This window comes from Manis javanica, chromosome 10 (genome assembly GCF_040802235.1).
Source record: "Manis javanica isolate MJ-LG chromosome 10, MJ_LKY, whole genome shotgun sequence".
NCBI classification, from domain to species: Eukaryota; Metazoa; Chordata; class Mammalia; order Pholidota; family Manidae; genus Manis; species Manis javanica.
In genome coordinates, this window is record NC_133165.1 from 45,386,604 (window position 1) to 45,412,408 (window position 25,805).

The 25,805-nt window shown below is 45.9% G+C and overlaps 1 protein-coding gene across 10 annotated transcripts in view; it reads right to left on the reverse strand.

Moving 5' to 3' along the window:
• Positions 1-25,805, reverse strand: part of ITGAL (integrin subunit alpha L) — a 46,271-nt gene that overhangs the window by 10,359 nt on the left and 10,107 nt on the right. For 4 of the 10 annotated variants that reach the window (XM_073215312.1, XM_073215311.1, XM_073215314.1 and 1 more), the window contains 22 exons: positions 24,027-24,147; positions 22,811-22,913; positions 22,018-22,112; positions 21,837-21,904; positions 20,439-20,556; positions 20,188-20,318; positions 19,339-19,484; positions 15,543-15,675; positions 15,245-15,395; positions 12,430-12,503; positions 12,219-12,351; positions 10,152-10,303; positions 9,718-9,855; positions 9,060-9,257; positions 8,788-8,918; positions 6,919-7,079; positions 6,667-6,818; positions 5,282-5,371; positions 2,395-2,448; positions 2,234-2,307; positions 1,744-1,885; positions 54-164 (listed from right to left, as the gene is read on the reverse strand). In XM_073215312.1, the coding sequence (XP_073071413.1) occupies positions 54-164; positions 1,744-1,885; positions 2,234-2,307; positions 2,395-2,448; positions 5,282-5,371; positions 6,667-6,818; positions 6,919-7,079; positions 8,788-8,918; positions 9,060-9,257; positions 9,718-9,855; positions 10,152-10,303; positions 12,219-12,351; positions 12,430-12,503; positions 15,245-15,395; positions 15,543-15,675; positions 19,339-19,484; positions 20,188-20,318; positions 20,439-20,556; positions 21,837-21,904; positions 22,018-22,112; positions 22,811-22,913; positions 24,027-24,081 (2,610 nt within the window). In that variant the 5' untranslated portion in view covers positions 24,082-24,147. Of the gene's footprint in view, positions 1-53; positions 165-1,743; positions 1,886-2,233; positions 2,308-2,394; positions 2,449-5,281; positions 5,372-6,666; positions 6,819-6,918; positions 7,080-8,787; positions 8,919-9,059; positions 9,258-9,717; positions 9,856-10,151; positions 10,304-12,218; positions 12,352-12,429; positions 12,504-15,244; positions 15,396-15,542; positions 15,676-19,338; positions 19,485-20,187; positions 20,319-20,438; positions 20,557-21,836; positions 21,905-22,017; positions 22,113-22,810; positions 22,914-23,708; positions 23,996-24,026; positions 24,148-25,805 lie in introns of those variants that run through there. The other 6 variants (XR_005061637.2, XM_037019491.2, XM_037019493.2 and 3 more) reach the window with 4 other exon arrangements.

The following is a 25,805-nucleotide window of genomic DNA, read 5'->3' on the forward strand; positions in this document are numbered from 1 at the left end:
TCCTGAGCTCAGAGCCCCTTGGTTGCTTGGTTCCAGGGGCTAGAAGCACTCACCAAGCTGCCTGCTTTGAAGATGGGGGAGCTCACATTGCAAGAAAGGGTCCTGTTCAGCAGCCCAGACACCTCGGGAAGCTCCTCGCAGCTCACAGGTGTCTGGCTGTGGGGCTGGGCGTGGCAAGAGAGAGAATAAGCTTCTTGGTGGGCACGGCTAAAGTTCCCCAGAGGCCACTAACCCTCGGGGCCTACCTCCTCCAGCTCTGTCCCTCCCAGGGCACATTCTCAGAGAGGTGGAGCCAAGAATCAGAGGCACAGCCAGGGGGTTTCATACAGAGATGTTCACTGCAACACTATTTATAATAGTGAAAAACTGGAAGTGATCAAATAGTGCAGAGATAGGAATGGTTCAGTAAAGTGTGACACAGTCACAGGCAAGGATATCACGACACCATTAAAATGCAGTTACAGCTATGCAGGCAGCACCATTTTGAGCTGGATTTTGGAGTAAGTAGTATAAAACCATTCATCTTCATCACAATCTGTGAGGGACAGATTTCAGCCTCAGAGTGGGGAGGGCATTAGATGAGGAAATAGAGGGCCAGGGAAGTGGCTTTCCCAAGATCTCACAACTGGGTAATCTGGCAGGGATCTGGTAGGAACATGAATATGGGTGTGTTTGACTCCAGATCTCAAGTTCTTAATCAGTCTACTAGATGCCCCTTAGGGAAGCATTTAATGTTTCTGTATAAGAATAATTAAGCATTCATCCACAGATGAACAAGATGTGGTATATGAGACAAATGAAGTACTACTCAGCCTTAAAAAGGAATGAAATGCATACATGGTCTCACATGTATGAACCTCAAAAACATTATTCTAACTGAAGACAGACAAAAACAGGACAAATATTTTATGACTCTGCTTATATGAAATTTTTAGAAGAGAAAACTTCTTAGAGACAGAAAGTAGATTAGAGGTTATCAGGGGCAGAGGGTGAGGAACAGGGAGTTATTGTTTAATAGGTACAGAGCTTCTGTTTGAGATGATGAAAAAGTTGTGCAAATAGTGGTGATGGGTGCACAATATTGTGACTGTACTTAATGCCACTGAACTGTATGCTTAAAACTGGTTCAAATGGCAAATTTTATATTACATATATTTTACCACAATAAATTTTTTTAAACATGGAGAAAAATAATTATATGGAGAGGAAATACCAATTATTTAAAATGAATATAGAATAAATAAACATGCAATATAATTTGTACAAATAGGTATAGATACACAGAGATAAGCAGCAAACTATTAGAAGTACTAACTGCTGGGCTGTAGAAGAAGGCTGTGTTCTTCTTAAAACATCTTTGTAATTTCTGAGTTTTTGTCTTACTTTTGCAACAGTAATTTAAAAAAATAAACATTGCATTTAAAACACCCCACGTCATCCTTCAAAAATGTTGATCACCTTTGGGAGGGAGGTGGCTCAGTCTCCCTACAACTGTACACATCTTCTTGATCTCTTACTCTCCAGTTCATGTGTCCTTCTCTCTAACTCTGTGGGTCCTTGAGGAGTCTGAGGCCCACAGAGGGTGAACCTTCTATCTCAGGTCACATAGCTCAGGGGCAGCCATCAGGCTAAGAACCCTAAGACCTCTGCATGCCAGCTGCATGTCCTGGCTGCCTGAGGCTCCCGGGGGAGCAGAAGCTGCAGGGACAAGTGTGCACACGGGCAAGCCCTCATCTTGCTCACCTTGAGCATCTCCACTTTGCGGAAGGAGAGGCCCCATGGGAAGCTGAGTTGGAGCTGAACCCCGTAAGCATCTTCCCCCAAGTTACTCAGTATCAGCTCCACAGAGAGGCTGGCAGAGGGGGTCAGATGCAGGGCTGTGGATCTGGGGGAAAGATCAGGGAAAAGTTATGGGGGCCAAACTGGAGGAAGCAGGATAAGAGGGGGACCCTTTCAGAATGAGGGGATCTAACAGGCCAGAAAAAATAAATACACAGTAGTTAGCTCCTGTACACAGGCTTTACGTTTTGTGATCTTCTCTAATCCTGACAGGTGCCAGAAGGGGACTGCATTTCTCAGAGAAGAAAACTAAGGCCCAGATGAGTGCACCTGATGAGTGCAGATGGAGAGCTTCTGAGCTGAAGTCCATGCTCTTCCTGGCACACAGGAGCTGCCTCGGGAAACGCCAGGTGAAACAGGCAGGACTGGGTGGGGGGCTGGATGCCTTACAGACCTTACAGGGGAGAAGGAGAGCTCCAGACTGGCCTCACATTTCTTGTCCTCTCCACAGTTCTTCTCAAAGGGGATCTGAAAGACCAAAAAGAAAGGACTGGGAGGCTCAGACCTCAGGAAGGCCTGACCTGGCATCTCTATCTGCCTGTCTTCCCTTCTTACCTCCTTGGTCTCCAAATGCAGTGAGGGTCTCAGAACGGGCTGCATGTCCTTACCCTGTTGAGCAAGAGGGGGGGGAGACAGGGAAGGTTAATTGAGACAGCAGAACTTAAGGAGGGGAGCTGAAGGGCTCTGGGCTGGGCTCAACTGAGCCGGCTGTGGTCCGCCCCTCCCAGGAGCCAATGCCTTCCCAGGGCAGGCCCCACCCTCCCGACTCAGTCCTGGGCCATCTGTGCAGCTCTCCTCTGGTGGCAGCTCCCTGAGGGAGGCCGGGGCTTTGGGAGCCCATTCCCTCTCTTGGACAGGAGATTTGGACCCTGATGAAACAACTCCATAGTCCCTCCTGGCCCATCTCCTCCCCTGGCAGGAATGCCCTGCTACACAGCATCTGGACTATCCTGTCTGTGACTGGCTCTTACTGTGGTTTTCCTCTGTGAAACCTATTTACCCCCAGAACAGTTCTCCATCTCCATTATTGGACCAAGGCCAGTTTTTCAACATTTCCAGAGCTTCTGCTGTGGCCCAGGCCCCATGCTGGGTACAGGGTATACACCAGAGAACAAAACAGACACACCCTCTGCCCTCCCAGTCTCATGGGTGAAATGACCCATCATCTTCCAGTGTTTGGCAGGACAAATACAGGGATATTGAGTATGTAGAAAGAACAGAAATCCCACACTTGGGGATCAAGGAAGTTTCCTGAAGGAGTGGCATCTCAACTGGAATCTAATGGATTAGCAGGAGGGAGCCAGATATACAAAATGGAGAGGGACGAAGAACGAACAGCGTACACAAAGGCCCAGGCAAGACAGACTGTGTCTGTTCCAGCAGCAGGAAGGTGCTTAGACTAGCTGGACTGCCATTGCGCAGGGGGCAGGAGGGAACAGCAGGGTTCACATTTCCCTGGACCTTGCAAGCCATGTTAGGGAGTTGAGGCTTTATCCTAAGCCTAATGGGGTCATAGAGGTATTTTATGGGTTATTAGCTGTATGTCCTAGAAAGACTCCAGCCTTCTCTGCTTCGAGGCCACCTGCCAAGCAGCCTCCAGACTCTTTCTTAAGGGGTGGGGTTTTTGGCGGCCTCTCCTGACTGTTTGCACCTACTCTCAACATTCATACGCTAGACTACAGCCAGTATCCAGATGGGCATCCAGGGCCTCTGTCTTGCTCAGTTGTCCTTCTGCCAAAAGCTGAACCCCCTCCCCTCAAGCTGACTTCCATACTTTTCCTCATGCTGTTCCCCTTGCTCCTTGTCTCTCCACCTACCCGAAGTCTTCTCCTTCTGCAAGATCCAGCACTGATACTTCCCCCAGAAAGCTGACAACTGTGAGCTTAGGTCTCTTTTTCACCCTGAGGTCCTATTCTGTAGTTAGGTTTTTAAAAATTAGTGCCGATGGCAGAGACTGCCGGTTGTCCCCATACATCCTTTCTCACCTTCTGTCTTTAAAATAGAGCTTCCACTTTTTATCTGGCCACATGGCTACTTGGCCAGGAGACTGTGCTTAAGTTCTCTTGTAGTTAGGTGTGACCATGTGACTAAGTTCTGACCAATGAGATATGAGTGAAAGAATCATGTAGATTTTCAGGACATATCCTTAAAGGGAAAGGCGTGCTCTTCTTTCATCTCTTCCGCTTTGTGCTGCCATCACTCCACGATCTCTGGCATCTTTATGCCTCTGCTCACACTATGAGTTCTTTCTGAATGCCCTCCTCACCTTTTCTACCTGGGGACTTTAAAGGTCACCTCTGTGGGAAGGCTTTCCTTATCACCCAAATGTGACCTAAGATTGTACTGCCACACTGATTCTAACTCTCCCACAGCCTTATCACATCAGGTTGTAATATTGACTGGTCTATTGATTTGTCTGACCTCCAGAGCAGACCGTGAACCCCTCAGAGATAGGGACCACATGTTATTAACTCAGTAGAGCCAGTGCCCAGAACAGGGCTGAGCCTGGGGGAGGTGCTCAGTCAACTTTCCTTAAATGTATGGTGAGCATCTGGTGGGTGGGGGCCTTAGTTTTTCAGTAAGCACACCCACCATCATTGTCTTCAAAGCCCAGGAGAGTGCGCATGTGTGTGGGGAGCACACTCATTGCATGCTGACAAAAGCCACAAGAGAGTGTGCTTAGCAGTCACCATGCTTCAGAGCTCTGCAAGGGCTGCACAATGTTGGGGCTCATTTTATAGATGGCAAACAGTCCCAGAGAGGGACAGAACCTTTGCCTGTGCAGGAAAAAAAGTCCACACCTTCAGGTTTCCAGGCCCAGTTTCTTTCCACCAGCCCCTGCTGCCTTCCAACCTAAGCCAAACCAGCCACTGAATATGAAGGATTTCAGAAGAGAAAATCAGGCTTTTGGCACCGGGTGGGGAGTGCATGGTCAGGTAGACCAGAGAGATTTTGTTTTCCCCTTCATTTACATAGTAATGACACCCAATTTGGTTTTGAGGGAACTATCGGTCCTCAACTGACTACACCTGGGTGAGAAGGCCAAGCATGGACTCTATCCTTCCACAAATAAGGGATGGTTCTAGCCTTCTGATGTCCTCTCCCGGGAATCTGCATTTGAGCAGTATTAGGAGCCTAATGAGGTCCAAAGCTGAAGCACAACAGGGACTCGGAGAAGAATCACTGAAGGGGCTGTGCCCTGAGGAGCCCATCTACTATCCCCTCAAGAACGCCCAGGGGCACAACCCTGGCTCCCCTTTTTTCCAATCTTGCTTTTCCACATTTCTTTTATTACAAACTTTCATAAATTCCTTTCGTGCTTCAGTAAGCCATATTTTGTTTCTATTGCTTAAAACCAGACTTCTATATAATACAGTCTTGCTAAACTGAATTTCTGTTCTCCCCTATTTCCTATCAATTTCCCCAGCTGATCTCTTCTTACCATCCTGTGGTCCCTCGGTGTCCCTCCTTCCTCCAAGAGAGAGAAATTTAGGGAAACACTGATGGGAGAGATGAGGTCTTGGATGCACACCTGAGGGTGATAGGAATACAACCTAAGTCATGAGTTTAATCTCCAGGTTAAACACACACCTTGACCATAAATGATGAAATTCTAGTAGCTAATTGTCTGAGACTGAGTATAATGCCCACAGTTGCTTCTCAGCCCCAATTCTATGGCAGACATCGCTAATCAACCACAACACCTTTTCCCATCGCGTCCCAGTGGAAGACCCTGAATCTCTGCCAAACTGCTCTAGGCAGCCATTATCAAAATTTACACAAGAATATTCTAGAGTAACTAGACTACCCTAGTTTCTTGAGACCAGGAGTGGGTCTTCATCTTTTATGTTATTACCAGTACCTGACACTGGCACTTTGTAGGCATTCAAATCATATTCAGCTAAAGTTTCTACCATCCCAAAAAGGTAGGCATTATTATCTCCACATCAGAGATGAGGAAGGAGGTCTAAAAATGTGACAAAAGTTTCCCAAGGACTAGAACTAGGAAGTAACCCCAAATCTGTCCAGTCCCCAAGTCTAAAGTCTTTCTATCATGACATGGTGCCTCTTCTCTGGTAAACATATGTTTAAAATTTCCAAATCTTGTAATGTTGTTGCAGGGGGTGTGTGGGAGGGAGTGGTCAAGGAGGCAGGGGCCCCTGAGTTGAATTGTGAATGAAGCAAGATTGTGAGTTGATAACTGTTGAAACTGGGTGATGGGTATTTCGGGCCTCATTAAGCTACTTTTTCTACTGTTGTATGTTTGAAATTTCCCATAACAGAAAGTGTAAAACAAACTTCCAAAATCTTACACACCAATCATATGCTCATTTCTTACGAACTATGTAAGAGGTCAGAATAATTTCATCTCAATCCTATTTTATACAAGACTCTTACAAGCAAACTGGATTTGGGTATTTTAGCAGTGGTTTAATATTAAGAAAACCTTTTTCTGGGACAGATGTTAATAATGAATGGCCATGTGTACCTGACAAATACTGGCTGACTGAATATTCTGTAGCCATTAAAAATAATTTTGTAAGCTGGGCAGCAACATTAACATATAATGGTAAAGGATAGGAAAAGAATGGTAAGTCCTTTATAATCATAATCATGTTAAAAATGTCTATGTACATAGATGAAGGATTAGAAAAAGATATGCTAAAGGTATTCTTACCGCCACGCACAGTAGAGGAAAGGGTAGTGTAGGGAGAGCACAGTGACTTATGACCAAGCTGGACAACGAAAGAGCTGAGCGCACCCGCCTCTCCCTGTGGTCAGCTCATCTCCCTTCACTTCCCAGAGCAGCTTTGCTGGCTCCCTTACCGGGAAATGGAACCAGTACTCAAGGCAGAACTTGGCTAGGGTGACAGCTGTGTTCCCATTGAGTTCATGTCTCCCTCCTGGGAACAATCCCCGGCTTCTGGTCCGATGGCCATCCAGCTGCAGAGTGTAAGTGAGGTTGGCAGCCAGGCTCCCTGGACAGGTGAAAAGGAAGGAGTTGAATGGTGGCAGACCCTGGGGCCATAAGCCTGGATCTGGGGTGAGAGCTGTTCTGGAGAGCAGGACAGAACCGACCTTGGAACTGGGGAGTGAGAGGCTTGATCTGGAAGCAGACTGTGATGTTAACCCCTTCCTTCCTCTTGTTACTTGCTGAATAGGAGCACTCCACTTCATGCACTGGGATCTCGGCCGGGGAGAAGGACATCAGAGTGATGACATCTACCACAGGCCGGGAACTGCAGGGCAGAAAACCACCAGCTCTCTCCCTTGGTCTCAGTGGCAATCACCAGTCAGACCTGGGACTCGATCTACCAGAGTCCAGAGGACTCTCGTTCCCTAAAGCAGGCCTCAATGTCACCATCTCCTCACTACAATGGTAGGGATGATAATTTATTAGGGCGCCCATCCATTCTAGTGGGCTTCTGACCCATTTTCCATATAGAAGAGTGAGCTTTTAAAAAGAGAAATTATATTGAGCTACCTCCATGCCTATAACCTTCCACTCTTGCCACACAAGCTTACCAACAAAGTCCAAACCTTTTACTCTCCACACCACACTGCCTGTCTGCCTCTCCAGTCTTATCTCTAACCATTGTCTCCCTTGCTGATTGTGTTCCAGCTACGTCAAACTTTTGCCTCTTTTTTGGCCTCAGCACAACCTGGGATTTCTACACAGGAAGCTCTTTTTTTTTTAATAGTAAATGCATGGTTTATTATCATTAGGAACAATATATTGTGACAAGATTATATATTTTATTAACATTAAAATTATCTCTATCTGAGAAAGATGAATACCAAATGATTTCCCTAATTTGTGGAGTATAACAACAAAGCAAAACTGAAGGAACAAAAACAGCAACAGACTCACAGACTCCAAGAAGGGACCGGGGTTACCAAAGGGGAGGGGTGGGGAAGGAAGGGTGGGGAGGGAGGGAGAAGGGGATTGTGGGGCATATGATAAGTGCACATGGTGTGGGGGGGATCATGGGGAAGACAGCGGAGCACAGAGAAGGCAAGTAGTGACTCTGTGTCATCTTACTACACTGATGGACAGCGACTGCAATAGGGCATATGGGTGAATGTAGTAACCACATTGTTTTCCATGTGAAACCTTCATAAGAGTGTGTATCAAACACTTTAATAGAGAGGAAGGAAGGAAGGAAGGAAGGAAGAAAGGAAGGAAGGAAAGAAGGGAGGGAGGGAGGGAGGGAGGGAGGGGGGAGGGGGGATACACAGAAAGCTCTTACTCCAGATTTCTGCAAGCCTGCCTCTTGCTCATCTTTCAAGTCCCAGCTCAAATATCACCTCCTCAGAGGTGTTTCTTGGCCATCCAACCTACAGTAGGTCTCCCCTGCTCTTCCCTCTCACGGTGCCCTGTTCGTTTCCCTCATAGCACTCATCACAATAAATCACCGATTTATTTGTTTGATTTTTTATTATGTGTTTCCCCATGCATACACTCTGTACCAACACCTGGTTCAGTATTTAAGACAGAGTAGATGCTCTGTAAATACCTATTTACCCTATGGTGTTGCTTCCAATAACTTTAATAAACGGGTAAGGCAGGAAAGGTCATTACCATTTCAAAGATGAGGACACTGATGTCCTCAGGAGCTATGTGAACAGTGTAAGTTTACCCAAGAAGTAAACGGGAGAGCTCTGACTTGAATTCAAGTCACCAGGTTCTAAATCCATGCTGTTGCTTCTCTAGGAGGTTTTGATGTCATATTGGACTGTGTTTAAATCCAATCTGCCACTGAACAGAAATTATTTGAACTGGAGTCAGGCACAACACCTGTATAAAAAGATAACCTATCTCACAGGGTTGGGGGAAAGACCAAAGGAGCTAATGCCTATGAACATTAACAACATGACTGCTACATAGTAATTGTTAAAAGGATGAGAAAGGAAATTATTAGGTGGGACCCAGGAGTCCTGTCTTACCTCAGTACAATCACCTGACCCTGAGCCCCTACAGCCACATCTGCCAGGCCATCCCCTCCGAGGTCCTTCACCCCGTGGATGGAGCGTCCAAACCATTGAATTCCTGAGAACATCTGGGTCCCTTCTATCCTCTGAGACAAAGAGAAATTCATTCTAAGCTCAGGAGAAGACAGGCTGAGGGGCAGGAAGAGTTAGGCTGGGGAGTGGGGTCTGGACTTACAGGCTTCTGGGTGCCTGGGAATGGGTTTTGATTGACAGCGAGGGAGCCTCACCTGACTTGGCCGGGAGCTCAGACCACCATGCTGCCCATTGAAGATGTACACAGCCCCCTGCTCCTCCAGAGGGGCTCCCACAGCCACATCCATCAGCCTATCCCCATTGATGTCAGCCAGGGCAGTGATAGCTGCTCCAAATCTCCCAAGCGGGTAGCCAGGATCCCCCTGCAGTTCTGAGACCACTTCAAACCCCAGCTGGGAAGGAGCAAGGTGAAGGTCCCACCTCAGTCACTCAGCGAGTTTTCACAGGGTGTGGCCCTGTGTATGTGAACAATGCTGAAGAAAGGTCTGCTTGCAGTTCCTCACAGCATTGGGATGGTGCCATCCGACTAACCTGGGCTCAGGGCCCAGCTCCACCTCTTGCTCTCAGTGGGACTGTGAGGCTTTTACAGAGCTCCATTTGTAAAGAAAAAGCTCACAGTATCTGAGAAGATGCATGTGATACTCAAATAAGGTCTCATCTATAAAAAAGCGTTGGCACTGGGCCTTGCACACAATCTGCGTCTGAGTATTAACTATTGTTTGTCAGTCACTCTAAAGGTCTGATTAACATATGATCAGACATGGAAAGGCTTTCAGAATAATTGGGACCTAAGGAAGCCCAGGAAGCTGTTTCTCTCAGCCCCTCCCCTAAGCTCAACGTCCTGGTCCCCACCTGTTTTCTCTGGTAGATAAACACCCGGCCTCCTCTCTGCTCCCCATAGAACAGAGGGGCTCCAATCAGCAGCAGCACTGTCTCCCCATCTTGGTCCACGTCAATGCTACACAGCTCACCACCAAAATAAGAGCCAATCTGCAGGAAGACAAAGACATTTGAGGCAGAGCCTGTGATCAGGGCTGCACCACTCAGCTGCACCACACCCACCTCACTCCAATCCCTCAAATGAGGGTTTAGGGACAAATTGTGCTCTCTGAGGTTCAGCTTCTTAAACTGGCACATGGAGATGACAAAGCTACATCAGAGGGCTTTGTGAGGAACAAATGTGGCAGTGCTTGGCATGGGGTCTGCCACACAGCAGATGCCAGCAGGGGTCATAACTAGTGTCACATCAGCCCTGGAGCCACCCATGTCCCTGGGGTCATGCTCACCTGGGACCCCTTTATTTTCTGGACCAGGCTCCAGTGCCCTCTGTGGTTTGGCTCTTGGAACAGCAGCACCTGCCCCACATGCTGGTATCGGGGGGCTCCAGCTGCCAGCAGCAAAATGGACCCATGGGAGGGCAGCCAGGTCACTGTGTAACCTGGGGTGGTGGAGTTAAGAGTTAGATATGAAGTGGTGGCTGGAAGAACGTAAACCTAGGGACAAAGGGGGCAGAGGCCCTGAGAAACTGTAACAGTAACAAAGACGCACTGAAACAGCTAGAAAAATCTGAGAAGGGCGGCCATGTGCTCCAAGCAGGACACATCTGGCCATCTTGGTCTAAGGCTGCATTTCTCAAGCTGTAGACAACACACATGCCTAGCAAAAAGCAGTCACATGCTGTGTGTGTATATATATGTGTGTGTATCATGGAGTGGATGCCAAATGAGATTAAACTTGGCCACTATTTCTTCCTCTTTAGTGAGCAGTGTTGCTGGCTCTTTTGCAGCATACTGGAGAAGAGACGACCACCTTAAAGACAGTACTGTAGCAGCATTAATGAGGTTGACAGCCCAAACTTCAGGCCTGGGCCACCTGGGCTCCACCTACTAGTTTTGTGACCCTGAGCCAGTTATTTAAACTCTCCTGGGCTCAGTTTCTTCATCTGTAAAATAGAAATAATAAAAATACCTACTCACAGGGTTGCTGTGAGGATAAAATGAGATTAAATAAGATAAAATGTTAATATACGTCATAGACTTAGAACACTGCATGACACATAATACCCAGTAAAGAACATCAAAAGAAGATTAAAAAAAAAATCACTGAAGGCAGTCTCCCTTAGAAGGGTAGAGGCAAGGTGAATGGTGTTAATTTACTGGAGGAAAGTATTTAGTAAGATCTTTGTGTTCTGCGAGTTTAATAAAGGAGTAGGCCACCTTTAGGAGGTGGGTCATGGCTGAGGCAGGGTGCAGGGTGGTGGTTCTAGATCTATGAGAAGTAGAACCTGGGCGTAGTCTTATCCCAGGATCCTGGGATCAGTTTGTGCCTTGGCTGACTCCACCATAAATGTGAATTGGAAGAGCTGTAACCTTTGAGCACAAGGGTAAGGGCCCTCTGCAGCCTGAGGCTGGCATGGCCTTGGGTGCCTGCATCCACAGAGCTGTGCAGGACAAGACTGCAACCATGATACAATGAGGCAGAGAAGCAATAGCAACTGTGGATTTGCCAGACTTATGTCTTCTGTGCTTGGCATCTGAAGAACTATTGAGACTGAGTCAACTATGGAGTTGCTGGATAATCCAAGAGGAGGAAGCCTCAAAGAGAAGTTGTTTATCCCCACTGATGAAGCAGGTTGTTCTAAAATACCCAGAATTTAATTTATAGGTACGACTGAGTGAACACAGACAGGTCACCACCATTGAAAGAAGTGTAGTACTCAGAGCCCGGCTAAGGTAGAGGCCAGGCAGGGTCACAAGGGGGAAGCACCAGGGTCAGTGAGGAAGGAACAGGAGGAGGGGAGAGAATGGCTCGGAGCCCTTATGTGGTTTTGGTGGGAAGGAATGAGTGAAGCAGGGTAGGCTAGCTTGAGCAAGTTGAGGATTGGGCACTCTGAATGATGTTGGCAGGCTCTGGGCTACAGGGGCAATCTTCAGTTGTCTAGTACCCAGCCCTGGGGTGATTTAGGTCAGCGGGAATATTGGGTTGGTGTGTGAGTTAGATAAAGGAAGTGGTTGGGGAGATGGGCTCTGTATTGGCTGGTTGGTATGTGGGAGGTCTGCTAACAGGCATGTTGTTTACCATCTGTAGGACTTAACTGGCACTGAGAGTGGCAGTCTCTCTAGGATTAGCAAGGCTTCAAGATGCCAGAGCATCATAAAATATGGAAAATAACAATGTGATTAATATACAGGCGAGGGGTTATTAAAGGGAAAATTAAGAATGTGATAGTCATAGTTAAACTGGGTTTGTTCATGTGAGTTGCTTGATTATTTTCATTATTATTTTGAAAGTCAGTCTGAGTGACTCTCTGGCCCCTAAAACCACAGGAGCCCAGCAAAAAGAGGAGTACTCACCCAAATATCCAGCTCTCGCTTCCAGTGTCAGTGGTTCATTCCCAATAAATCTATCATCCTGCAGGTCTGCCTTCAGGTCTAGAAAGCCCCCAGCCCAGTCCTTGGCTCCAACCGCCCCCACGACACTGTGGCCCTGCCCAGGGATGAAAAGGGCAGGATCAGCGTTATTCGTACTACATCCCTTGGCCCGTTGCTTCAGGCTGCTACTCACCCTGCTGAGGTCAGCACTGATCCCACTGGAGGACAGCTCCATGTTGAAGGACATCAGGTCCTGTTTGCTTGTGCCTGAGGGACATGGCAGAGGAGAATGGGCTGAGACCCAAGGAGCAGTACAAACAGTGACACTCAAGAAAGGACTGAGAGAGAAGCCCAGCCTTTACCTTAGGCCAGGTGGAGAGAGCATGAACTCTAGTGTCATGTCTGGGAAGTGAGTAACTTACATGAGTCTCATGTAAACCCTGTAAGCTCCAGGTGTGGATATCCAGTTGCTCTAGCTCAGCATTTCTAAGATGCAGTACTGGATTTCTGTTCCTTCTCAGGTGTCCCTACTTCAGTGAAAGGCACCCCCACCCACTGAGTGAATTATACTCAAAACCCAGGAGTCAATCTGGATTCTCCCCTTTTCCCTGTTCTACCTCTACCACATCACTGAATCATGATGGTGCTACCATGAAGGTGTATCTGCCCTTTCTTGGAATAGTCTGTACTGCTACTGCACTAGTCTGAGCCATCTCCTCTCTTGACCAAGTAATGTAGTAAGTCACTAATTTGGCCTCTCTGACTCTGTTCTTCCTCTTTCTATGCCTTTTTCCACAGAGCACGCTAGAGTAGGCTTCTTAAAAATGTATGTCAGACTGCATCTTTCTCTTTCTTAAAAACCCTTCATTGCTTCTTATTGCTTTTAAGACTAAAATTTGAAGTTCTTACAAAGGGCTGGAAGATCCCTGCCCACCGTTCTAGACTTCTCTCCTTCACTCACCACACCCTGTCACACTAGCCTTTCTTCCAGTGTGCCCAGCCTTCCCTGGGCACTGGCATGGCTCTTCTCTCTGCCCACCATTTCACATATGTCTGTTTGATTCTCATCTTTCATGTTTTAGCTCGAAGTCGTTTCAGAGTGAATTTTATCTCATTTTGAAAAAGGCAGCTCAGAAAGGTCTTCCTTGAAAAGCCTGCTAAAGTGACTTCCTGCCATTAAATCTGTCTCATCACTTTTTTCATTTTCTTTATAGCACTTATCACAATCTGCCATTATTCTGTTTGTTACTTGTTTATTGTCTTTCTTTATCCAGTCTGAATAGGAGCTCCACATTAGCAATATCCCTGGGTGTCTTATTCATTGTGCCTGCTATATGGCTGTTGCAAACATGAATTAATAAAATGAAGATAATACCACCAACCTTGCAAGAATGCTGAGAGGGATGAATTAAATAATACAGATAAAGTGCCTGTTAACTGTAAGCCCTCAAGAAGCAGAGCAATCATTAAGATTTGTTCATTTGCTGAATAAATATTTAGAGTAACTAAATATTTGGTGCCAGGGTACATTGGTGAAAAGGCAGACACAATGCTTACCATGACACACTTCCCAGTTTAGTGTGGAAGACACAGCAAATAGACGATGATAATACAGTGTCTGGAGCTGTGATAGGGAACATACAGCAGCTACAAAAGCACACAGGAGAAAGCACTTAACCCAGACTTGGGGATCAGAAAGAACTTATCAGAGGAAGTGTTGATCTGAAGGATGAGTAAGGGCAGGGCAGGGCAGGATAGAGGACCAAGGCTAGAGATAATAAGAGTTACAATTACAGAGAGCCTACAAGGTTCCAAGCACTTTGCTAAGCAGTTGTTAGGGCTTGAATTGTGTCGGTAAAAAAGACTGGTTGAAATCCTAACCCCTAGTGCTTCAGTATGTGACCTTATTTGCAATAGAGCCTTTACAGAGGAAATCACATTAAAATGAGGTCATTAGAGTGGGCCCTGCTACAATATGACAGGTGTCCTTATAGAAAGGACTTCATTTGGACACAGACGAAGACATGAAGATAGGGAGAAGATGCCAGATGACTAGAGTGATGTGGTTACAAGTCAAGGAATGCCAGGGATTGCGGGGAAACATCAGCAATTAGAAGAGACAAGGAAGGGTTTTCTCCTAAAACCATCAGAGGGAATATGGCCCTGCTGAATCCTTAATTTCTGACTTCCTGCATCCAGAAGTACAAGATAATACACTGCTGTTGCTTTAAGACACCTAGCATTTGGTATTTTGTTATAGTGGTCCTAGAAAACTAACACAATAGTTAAATCTTACAACTCTGTGAGATTGGTATTATTATCCCCATTTATCAGAGAATAATCAGCGTCAGAGAGAAAAAGTGACCTGGCTGCGGCCACATAGCACAGGCAGTGTGGATTCTTAAGCAGGTCTTCCTGGTCCCATTATAAACCACTTCTCTTCTTCAACTGAATACCAAGGCTTTCCTAGCAAAGGGGCCTCCCCATAGGAACTCATGTACATTTCAGCAGGCTTCCTGGGGAAATACTCTCCCACAGCCAGTCTTCCATCTGACAAAACTACAAACTAAATCTTCTTTTATTGTGGACCAAGGAAGAAGGCCTGTGGGCTCCTTGCACTCAGCCCCCTGCCTGCTTGCCCATCTTAAGTAATTTGAGGATCAGTAAAAATGAAGAAGCTGAGTAATGGGAGGGAGGGAATTATAATAATTCCACAGGGCTCAGTTAACATTAGCAAGATATGTATTATAGCAAGTTCTGGGCTCCAACCTGGATCAAGCTGAGCTTCAAGAGGAGGGTGGAATTTCAGAGCGAAGTAGAGACTGCTGCTCCTAGGTCACCCTCCCCTAAATTCCTACCCGAGGTCTTCTTTCAGGAGAGCTCTTAGCACAGGGTCAGATCCTCTGAAAGTGCTCATTACCATCATTCAGTGTGTCTCTAATCTAATGTCACAGATGAGCATCTGTATACAACCTCCCGAACTCCCTTTCCCAGTGTCTGCCACTCACCCTCAATGGCATAGATCTTCTTTTGCAGCTCAGTGAATAGATCTTTAAGCTTCTCAAAAGTATCCAAAATCTTTACAAACTCCTTCGTGGGTTTTGAGGCAAATTTGTGGAGTGTCTCCTGATTTTCCTTGGTCTTAAAATGCTTTCCAATCTGTAAGGGAGTGAAGAGCTGACTCCCCAAGATCACAGATCAATTTCCTATTATTTTCACAAGACCTTGGCCCCAAGAAGAAACAGGCATAGGACTCAGAAATACGAGAGGGAAAATGGGACACAAGAAGGAGCCAGGGGCTCATACCCCAATGATGTAGCGGATGATATCCTTGGCCGCCTCAATGTTGCCACTGTCAGTGGCTTCCCCATCAGTGATGATGATAAGCACTTGGGTGGCATCTGGCCGGGCCCCCCGGTCTTGCCGGAACACCTCTGTCCTGTGTTTAGGAAGGAGGAGATTAAGAGACTCCCCCACAGATATTCTGAGGTCTCCCCCACACCCTCACCCTGCTTATTAAGTCAGTGCCCTGCTGATTATGCAAAGGCCTGTCTCATAGTCCCCAGCCTTCTGAACCTCCTACCTAGCTAGCCCTCACTGCCACATCTCTCTTCCAGATTGGTGATCTTCATCTGAGTCTGGGTAGCCAGGAGGTTGTCCTAGAGACCATGGGCAGTGAGGGAGAAGATTTGGATGGAAGACTCGGGATTTTTACTGTCCAACCATATGACAGCTACCCTTTCACCAGTTAGATATGCTGTTGATCTAGGTATGATTTCAGTGGGGAAAATGGGTCCCACAACTGGAGAAAATTGGAAAGTCACTCTTCCAGAGCAGCTCATACAGCACCTCCTCGGCCTCCCCTGCCAGCTCCAGGCTGCCTCCAGATCTCAACTACAGCAAGTCTCCTAGGTAATTCAAATGACTTGTTTCCATGTCAGTCTTCCACCAAACCATGAGTCTTATCCTCAAGGAAAGAACCATGTTTGATTTTCTGCTGTATCTCTGGCTCCTGACAGAGAGTAGGTGCTCACTTCATGTGACATAAAAGAAAGGAGAACTTAAGTGTCCATAAGATGAATGGATAAAGAAGATGTGGTACATATACACAGTGGAATAGTATTCAGCCATAAAAAGAAAACAAATCCTACCATTTGCAACAGCATGTATGGAGCTAGAGGGTATTACGCTGGTGAAATAAGTCAGGCAGAGACAGACAAATGACTTCCCTCATTTGTGGAATATAACAACAAAGCAAAACAGAAGGAACAAAACAGCAGCAGACTCACAGACTCCAAGAAGGGACTACTGGTTACCAAAGGGAAGCGTTTGGAGGGTGGGTGGGAAGGGAGGGTGAAGGGGATTAAGGGACACTATAATTAGCACACACAATACAGGTAGGTCACGGGAGAAGACAAGTAGTGACTCTGTGGCATCTTACTACGCTGATGAACAGTGACTACAATGGGGGTATGAGGACTTGACAATATGGTTGAATGTTGAAACCATAATGTTATTCATGTGAAACCTTCATAAGATTGTATAACGGTGATACTTCAATCAAAAAAAAAAAAAAAGAAAAGAAAGGAGGACTGAAAATGGGACAGGCAAAGGCCCCAAATTCCTGTCCCGTCCACAGATTTCTTCTGAAGCAAGATAGGCTGCCCAGAGCTTTTGCTGGGAAGGAGCTCAATTTGAACAATCCAATCCTTCCCTCCCCACCCCACAGCTAACCAGATATGGATGGTTAATGTAAGAGCAGCCAACTCACAACACCTGACTTATGACTTGACCTGCTTTGGAAGCAGAAGCCAAAAGTTTCAGGGAAACGCCACAGCAGGAGGTGGAGGAGAGACACAGAGAGGAAGGTGGGAAAGCTACGTGGAAGTTGCCAAAGAGAGAGAAGCTGTGCTCGGCAGGGCCAAAAACACCTGCTGTCAAGACCTCTAGTTCTCCCTTGGAGACAAAATGTTTCCTCAGCTTCCACCCACACTGACATGGCCTCTCATGGGTTCTGTTCGTGGATTTCCACGCAGGTTTAACCCATCATCATCTCTCACCTGGATTTTCTGGTAGCCTTCTAACTGGCTTCCTGCTCCCACCCTTGCCCCCTCCACAGTCTAATATCAACTCTGCAGCCAGAGGGATCCTTTTAAAAACAAAAATCAGATTACCACTCCTTTGCTCAAAACTGCCAATGACTTATCATCTTCCTCAGAGGAAAAGTCAAAGCCCTTGCTATGGTCTTGGAGTCTCTGACTCATCTGGACTCCCATGATCCCTCTGACTTCATCCCCTACTGCTTTTACCTCTCACTTCTTTTCAGTCACACTAATGTCCTGGTTCTTTGAATATTCCAAGAATGTTCTCATCTCAGGGTCTTTGCTGTTCCCTCTGCCTGGAATGGTCTTCCCCAAACAGCTTGCTTCCTCACCTCTGACAAGTCTGTGCTCAAATGTAACCTTCCCTGTTCTTTGTATCAAATATTGCCTTATTTTATTTCTTATAAAACTTACATTTTCTACTATATTATCTAGTTTACTTATTTGTCATATTTTTTGCATTTCTCATCCTTACTAGAATGTTAAGCTCCAGGAAAGCAGAGGTTCTTTGTTTCACTTACTGCTATGTTCCCAGCACCTAGAACATGGCAAACAACAGCCTGTAGAACAAAGCAAGCCTGCAGCTTGTGTTTGTATGGTCCATGAGCTAAAAGATGTTTTTTGTATTTTGTTTTTAAAGAGTTGCAAAAACAGGAGAAGAATATCCAACAGATACAAATGAGGCCTGAAAAGCCTCAAATATTTACTATCTGGCCATTCACAGAAAAAAATTGTCCACACCTGCCCTACCACACTGCCTGGATGGCCATTGCTGGATGGTCAAGAAGTATTTATGAAAAACATGTCTCTGACCACTCTTTTCTGCTCCCACAGTTGACACTTTTTGGGGTATCTTCCCATCCTATGGTAACCCCTTTCTCTAAGAACTGCCCCCTTCCCACAGAGGTGGGACTCCAGAATCCATGCTTGTGCCATATGACTCTATGCCATAAAAGTAGACTCAGGCTATAGCTGGGTGGCCCCATGGACACCTAACCCAGGCTTAGCCAATCAGATTTTCTCTACTGTAAGCTGGAATTCAGGTTGCTCATCTGAATTGAGGAACTGAGGCTGCCATGTTTCCAGTGGCCATGCCTTGACCATCAAAGATGTCTAAAGAGAGAGAAGAATGAAGTGGACATGACAGATCAAATGAACCCCAGGAGAAAAGAGCTGAAAACAGTCAGAGTCTTGAGAAGATGCCTCACATCCATGTTTAACTAATGCAAATTCGATTTTTAAGGCTTGGCAAATAAATTAAAATGAGAAAATAGTACAGGAGGTCCTTCCTGGTTTTTCACTTGATTTGAGTGTATGTCCAGGGGGAGCATGAGATGTGAGATGTAAATCTCTTATTCCACAAATGGGTATCAGTTTCCATGGCCACTCTAATGTTTAAGGACAGGTATTTTAAAAATATACAATATGGCCCTTCAACAAAATCCAGCTATGTTCATCTAGGCTTCAATTTAAATGCAGGAATCTGATTCAACTCTGGGGGAAAATATTTCTGTAGCAGATTTAGGAAGTCAGGATATGCTAATTTCCAATATAGGACTTGAATACATTGAATTTTATGACAATTCAAGGAATTCATCAAGGATGATTTTGACTATTTGAGATTTTTGTTCATACCCTGACTTCAAAAGCTGATCATCCTCTAAGCTATGACTCTACTGTGTCTGCCTGGTTCACAATCACTTTCCAAGTCCCAAGTCCTGGTTCTAGTCCTTCATGAGGCCTGGCAAAATACTCCCTGTCCCAAAGGTTCATGAGATAAACCTGCATCTCTCAAGAATTTCCCTTTGGGATTTAGTAGCATAAACTAGATTTCTGTTACTTACAATCAAAAGGACCTGGACTCAAACAACTCCAGTTGAATTCTTTCATTAATTACCCCTTGCTGAACCCACCTGTTGAGTTCCTACACCTTGCAACTTGAAGAAGTTGGGGCATACAGAACAAATGAGGGGAGTTCTCCCTTATAACAGGGAACTCACGCAACATAGTTGATAGCACCAAAGGTATTGGTCAACAGGAGCATGTGGTTTACATTGGCCAGCAGAATATCAGGGTCCTTCATCTTAACATAATCCAGGAAATTAAATTCTGTTTTGTAGGCTGTGGAAAACTGAACAGCAGCAAACTAAAAAAACAAGAAAGAAATGAAATGTCATTACATGTCCTTTCCCACTTGTCTACTCCAGTCTCTCCTTCTTATCAAGAGCTGGGCAACCCAACTCCATATACCTGCCTCACATCACTCTTCTAAAAGTGAGGCAATATATAAACAAATACAGAAATAAAATTAAATAAAACTCTGCTCCCTTACGTAGTGCTTCTTCTGAGTTCCTGTTCTCTGGGTCTGCCTATTTCACCAATCAGAATCATTCCCAGTAGCCACATTTCTGCTGAGTGACCCTGCTAAAGTGGATATAGCTGGCTGGGCCAATGATGGCCATTTCACTGATGCTAAGCCAGTCAAGATCTCTTCTCTGAGAATTTGGAATTTGAAGAAAGAGGGGCTAGTTGAGAGGAAGACTAAAAAAACCCCTCCTGAAACTTTAACACGTGACCTTAGGAGCTTTCCACAGGCCCATGTGATTCAAGGAGCTGAGGGAGCCAGTCTACAGAGAAAGAGAAAGAGAAGAGGGAAGCAAAAGCCAAAAGAAACAGAAGTAAGAACCAGAGAGGATCCTAGAAACTTTCTACTTCCTGGTTCTTGTCCCTTCCAGTTGCAGCCCTGCACTTAGGTTTTGGAGACACCTCATACTAAATTTTCCTTTTACGTCTTAAGCCAGCTCAAGTGGGCATCTGTTGTCTACAATCTGGAATCCTAATGTATTTACCTGGTAGGAAGAGTTGCTCAGTTTTCTCATCACATCCTTCATGAAGTCCACAATTTTCTGAAATTCATCTTTCTGCAAGCTCATTGAGCCATCAAACAGAAATACCAAGTCTACGTTGCCCTTTATACATTCTATAGAGGCCAGACACAAAGGGACTTGGTGAAGTGTCTCCAGTGGTTGGCCTGCCCATGCTGGTTCCCATGTATGGGCAGCCACTTGGAAGTATTTTTACTGGCTCCCCAGTTCCTTACCCTGATAACCAGGGTACCCCTGATGCACAGGACCCTTCAAATTCTGGTGGAAGAGGTAACACAGTCCACTTAGATAGATATTCTGGTCACATGTCCGAGACAGCCCAGGGTCACAGGCCTGGAGGAAGCAAAGGTTAAAAAAAAGTTTGGGGCTGCTTCTTGCTGCATGTCTTTTGGGTATCACCAGCAAAGAACAAGAACCTCTACAGTCATTGTCCCAGACTTCACTGGCTGCATCCAGCTGGTTATCAAGGCAAAGTAATTTGGCCTCTGGGTCTCTTATATAGATCTCTCCACTCCTACTACCAATGCTATATGCCTATGGATGCTCAATGCTCATAGGACAAAGTCTAAACTCCTTAGCTTGGCATTCTTTTTGTTTATAGTCAGGCACTACCCTATGTGTGCAGACCCACCCTTCCCATTCCCAATCACAAATCTAATTACTCACTATTCCTAAAATATACAGCACTATTTCTCTAATTTATGACTATCTTTCCTGCCAGAAAGTAACTTCTTGAAAGTCAGGTCTCATGTCATGGTCATCTATGTATCTCATTCTGCTCCCATTAGAACCTAGCACAATGCCTGGCATGTAATAGCAGCTAAGTAAACAAGCTCCAGTAATATTTCACTCAGTTGCCCTTCTCTCGCTCATACACCTACATCAGAAAGATGCTGTTGGGATGAATTGTAAAGAGCAATTGCTTGTAATTTTATTTAAATTTAAATGAGAGTTTGATTAAAATCCTGTCTCTACCTCTTTAAAACCATGTGACCTTGGCCAAGTTTCTTAACTCCTTTGGTCCTGCTCCTCTGTGTAAATGGGTATACTAATTCCTGTCTTACCTGAGTGTCATGACGGTTAAAAGACACAAAGCATTGTTTCCCCAAATTTAGGTGTTTGTGGGCCATTTCATAATTCCTGCCATATGGGCATATCATCCATAGTGTTACTACTTAATATATATATATATTTTATTACTTAATATTTTATTTACTTTAAATTTACTTAAAAAAAAAACTTAGCCCCATCCTAAGCAATGCAATCCAAGAAGTTTTGAATTTGATGTGCTTATTGTATATTTTTTCTAAGAAGCTATTAAATAATTTTAAAATATTTTATGCCACCAAAAATCATCTTGAATATCAATCATCATAGATATTTCATATTTGGAAAAAACCTGAGGTAAGTTAGCCCTCAAAAATAGCTGCCTCAAAAAAAAAAAAATAGCTGCCTCGTAGTTGTGGTTCTCAACCAACACTTATTGAATCTGAATCTCTACGATGCCTTTAATCTTCTGTAGAATCTTTAATCCATTTTTTCCTTCTTTTCAGTCTTTCTTTCCTAACATCAAACTTCACAGGCTCTGATATCACACTGTACAAAATCCTTACCAAAAGTCTTCCACTTGTGGGGTCCATCGCCAAGGTCATTCCTAAGTACTTGGAGGTATAGTTAGAACCTGTAGGCACCAGAAGATAGGTCTGGAGGAACTAAGGTGATCCAGGTGTGGTGGGGCTGGCCTCAGGTTCTCTGAGACACCATTCCTCCCAGCTCCCTCACCAGTTTACTCACCACTCAGGCTGACTGGTGAGCAGTGTCCAGTGCCTGGCTGGCACTGATAGAGGTTTCCTGAGCTGTTCCCCTCACCTGGAGCTCCCACAACAACCCTGATGAGAAATCTTGCCTGTGAGATGGAGTTGCCCAGGTCTTTACCCTCCCACTTCCACCCATTAAGGGGACTCAGACCCTCCACAAGGTATCTCAAAGTAATGCAGCCACTTCCCTTCAGGGAGGCTCCTGAGCCCCTACCTCTTCCTTATTGAATCCCAGATAAATAAGTCAATATGCCAGAATTCTACAAAGTTAAGGATCTTTTCCATTTATAGTATAGAAAAACCAAAGTCCAGAGAATGATCTTCCAGAATGTCACATTATGAGTTCATTCAATCAGTCATCAATTCAGATGTCATTTACAGCATACCGACTATATAATAGGCTGGGATATGTTATAGGGATGAGGGGCTAAAAGAGAAGAACAAAATCCCTGCCTTTAAGGAGCTCGCTGTCTAGTCAGGGAGAGAGTCAGAATCAAGGAGGTGTTTGTAAAGCCTTTCGGGGGGCTGATACATTCTCCCTTCTGTTAGGCACTTCGGTGGCACTTTGGCAATGGCTTGTCCTCATCCTACTATCAGGTGACCTCGCTCCGGTTTCCAAGAACTCCCACCACAGACTCCTCCAGACGGGGAGGCCCTCACCACCTGTCCATATCACAGCCCGGCCAACCACGTGACTGCGTGACTGGCGTCCGTCCGCCCACGCGTGGGCTGGCTCTGAAGGGCAGGGAGGGCTTGGGGCAGCAGCTTACCTGTCTCCCACCTGCAGGACACGATACCCGAAATGCCTCCCGGCTTGTGGGAAGGAGAAGTTTTGCACATGCCGTACTTCCAGGTTGTAGCTCGAGGCCAGGGCTGAGGGAGACAAGGTGTTCAGCCACTTCCGGCCAGGGACCCCCGCAGGTGCTCCCAGGGCCGCAAGAACTGATTGGCTGCTGCCGTGGGGGCATCCTCCCAACCGCAAGCCTCCCGCGGGCGGCCCATCCCAAAGCCCCGGCTCCTTCCTCCCCAGGCCGCCCCCACCCAAGGCGGAGCTGGAGCCTGCCCGTTTGGACTTCCCCCTTGAGGACCCAGCTCCCAGGAAATCTGGAGCAGCTACTCCCTGCTACCCAGAACTCTGGCAGCGCCAGGGCCTGAAGGGCACAACTTCCCGTTTGGCCTTTCAGCAAAGGGTGGCCTGGAAGGCGGAGGTCCGTGAGAGAGGAGCAGACCAAAGAGGCCCCCTCAGCGATGGGGATGCCCCAAGGCAGGGTGCATCTCCCCACACACCCACTTCTCTTCTCCCTTGGGCCTGGGGCCCAGGCGCCCTGACAAGTCAGATAATTAGCCTCAGGCTTCCTCCTACAGACTCGGGGTTTCAAGATCCCCCATTCCTCCCTCTGCAGCTGCCTCCTCTCTCGTCTTGGCTCCCACAGTCGCCACCCCACCATGAACCAGTTGTTTCCTTAACCATTGGAGCTCAGATTCCCCCATTCTATCCCGCACCTCAGGCAGCCTAGTCACCATCCGCAAGCCCCAAACTGTCCTTTCTGGCCCTGCTTTCCATTCAGGCATCAGGCTTATTTCACAGCATCCAAGGATGTCAGAGATGGCAGCCCTGCAATTTTCTCAGATGAAGAGACTTAGGCCCAGAAAAGGAAAAAGACTTACCTAAGACACCTGGAGAGGTAGTACCATGTGTAGAGTCCAGTTCCAGGTAACCATAAACCATCTGCATTTTTTAAGGGTCATCTCTCCCATCTCCCATTATTGCCACCTTTGTCTCCCTTTTTTTCCTCCATGCCTTGCCTAAACTTTGGACTCTGACTTTCTTTTCCCTCTTCTCCCTCCAGGACTCCTGGGCCCCACATTACCTATGGCCAATTCCACCCCTAGAGCAGCTGCTAATTTACTGCTGTTCCACAAAGCCAGGCAGTTTTCCCCGGGCACAGACACAGGTCTCCTCCCCTCCCCTTCTCCCTTGCCTACCAAAGAGAAAAGGCCCAGACAGCAGCAGCCTCATTACGATGATGCAGGTGTTCATGTTTAAACAGCTGGAGGGGCCTGACCCAGGTTCAGTCTCAGAGGGCCCTTGGGATTTGCTGGCAACCTAGACAGGGTGAAAGAGGGAAATGATAATGCCCCAGGGCCTCCTGCAGTGGAACTTTCTCACAGAGGCGTCAGGATGGTGACACCGGGTGGGGTAAAAAGGGGGCTGTGCCTATAGGGGTTGTGAAACCGCATGGGTTGAGAGGAAGTATAAGCAGGTTAGACATTTCCTGTGCCTGCTTGCATTTTCACATCATCCAGGAGCACAAAGCACAGTAAGTAGATGACTGCTTCTCCTGCCCAAGAGCTGCTGCATCATAGTCTTTCACCAACACATGAACTTGATTCTTTAAAGCTTAGCAGAGGACTGGTCAGACAGACTACAGTACACCCATAATGGAATGGAAGACACAAAAAAGAATGAGGAAGCAGCAAAGGACACCATCAGCAGAATAAAAAGGCATCCTACAGTATGGGAGAATATATTTGTAAATGACATATTTGACAAGGGGTTAACATCCAAAATATGTAAAGAACTCACAGGCCTCAACACCCAAAAAGCAAATAACCCTATTAAAAAATGGGCGGAGGATATGAGCAGAAACTTTTCCAAAGAAGAAAATCAGATGGCCCACAGGCACATGAAAAGATGCTCCATGTTGCTAATTATAAGAAAAATGCAAATTAAAACCACAATGAGATATCACCTCACACCAGTTAGGATGGCCAACATAGAAAAGACTAGGAACAACAAATGCTGGTGAGGATGTGGAAAAAGGGGAACGAGCCCTCCTACACTGCTGGTGGGAATGTAAACTATTGCGGAAAGCAGTTCAACCATTGTGGAAAGCAATATGGAGGTTCCTCAAAAAACTCAAAATAAAGATACCATTTGACCCAGGAATTCCACCCCTAGGAATTTACCCTAAGAATGCAGGAGCCCGGTTTGAAAAAAACATATGCACCCCTATGTTTATCACAGCACTATTTACAATAGCCAAGATATGGGAGCAACCTAAGTGCCCATCAGTAGCTGAATGAATAAAGAAGAGGTGGTACATATACACAATGGAATATTATTCAGCTATAAGAAAGAAACAAATCTTACCATTTGCAACAACATGGATGGAGCTCAGTGAAATAAGTCAGACAGAGAAAGACAAATAACAAATGATTTCCCTCATTTGTGGAGTATAACAACGAAGCCAAACTGAAGGAACAAAATAGCAGCAGACTCACAGACTCCAAGAAGGGACTAGTGGTTACCAAAGGGGAGGGGTGGGGGAAGGTGAGTGGGGAGGGAGAAGGGGATTGTGGGGTATCATGATTGGTAAACATGGTGTGCATGGGGTCATGGGGAATACAGGGTAGCTCAGAGAAGACAAATAGGGACTCTGTGTCATCTTACTACACTGATGGACAGTGACTGCAATGGGGTATGGGGAGGGACTCGATAATAAGGGTGAATGTAATAACCACATTGTTTTTCTTGTGAAACCTTTGTAAGAGTGTATATCAACAATACCTTAATAAAAAAAATGAGGAAGGAAAAAAAATGAGGTGGCTTTCTCTTGTCATTGAAAGATACCCATGATATACTGTTGAAGAAAAAGAGCAAGTTATAGAACAGTATATGTATGAACTCATTTTAATTCTAAAAAACAAAAAATACTACTCACAAAATGGGAGAAAATATTTGCAGCTCATATATCTGATATG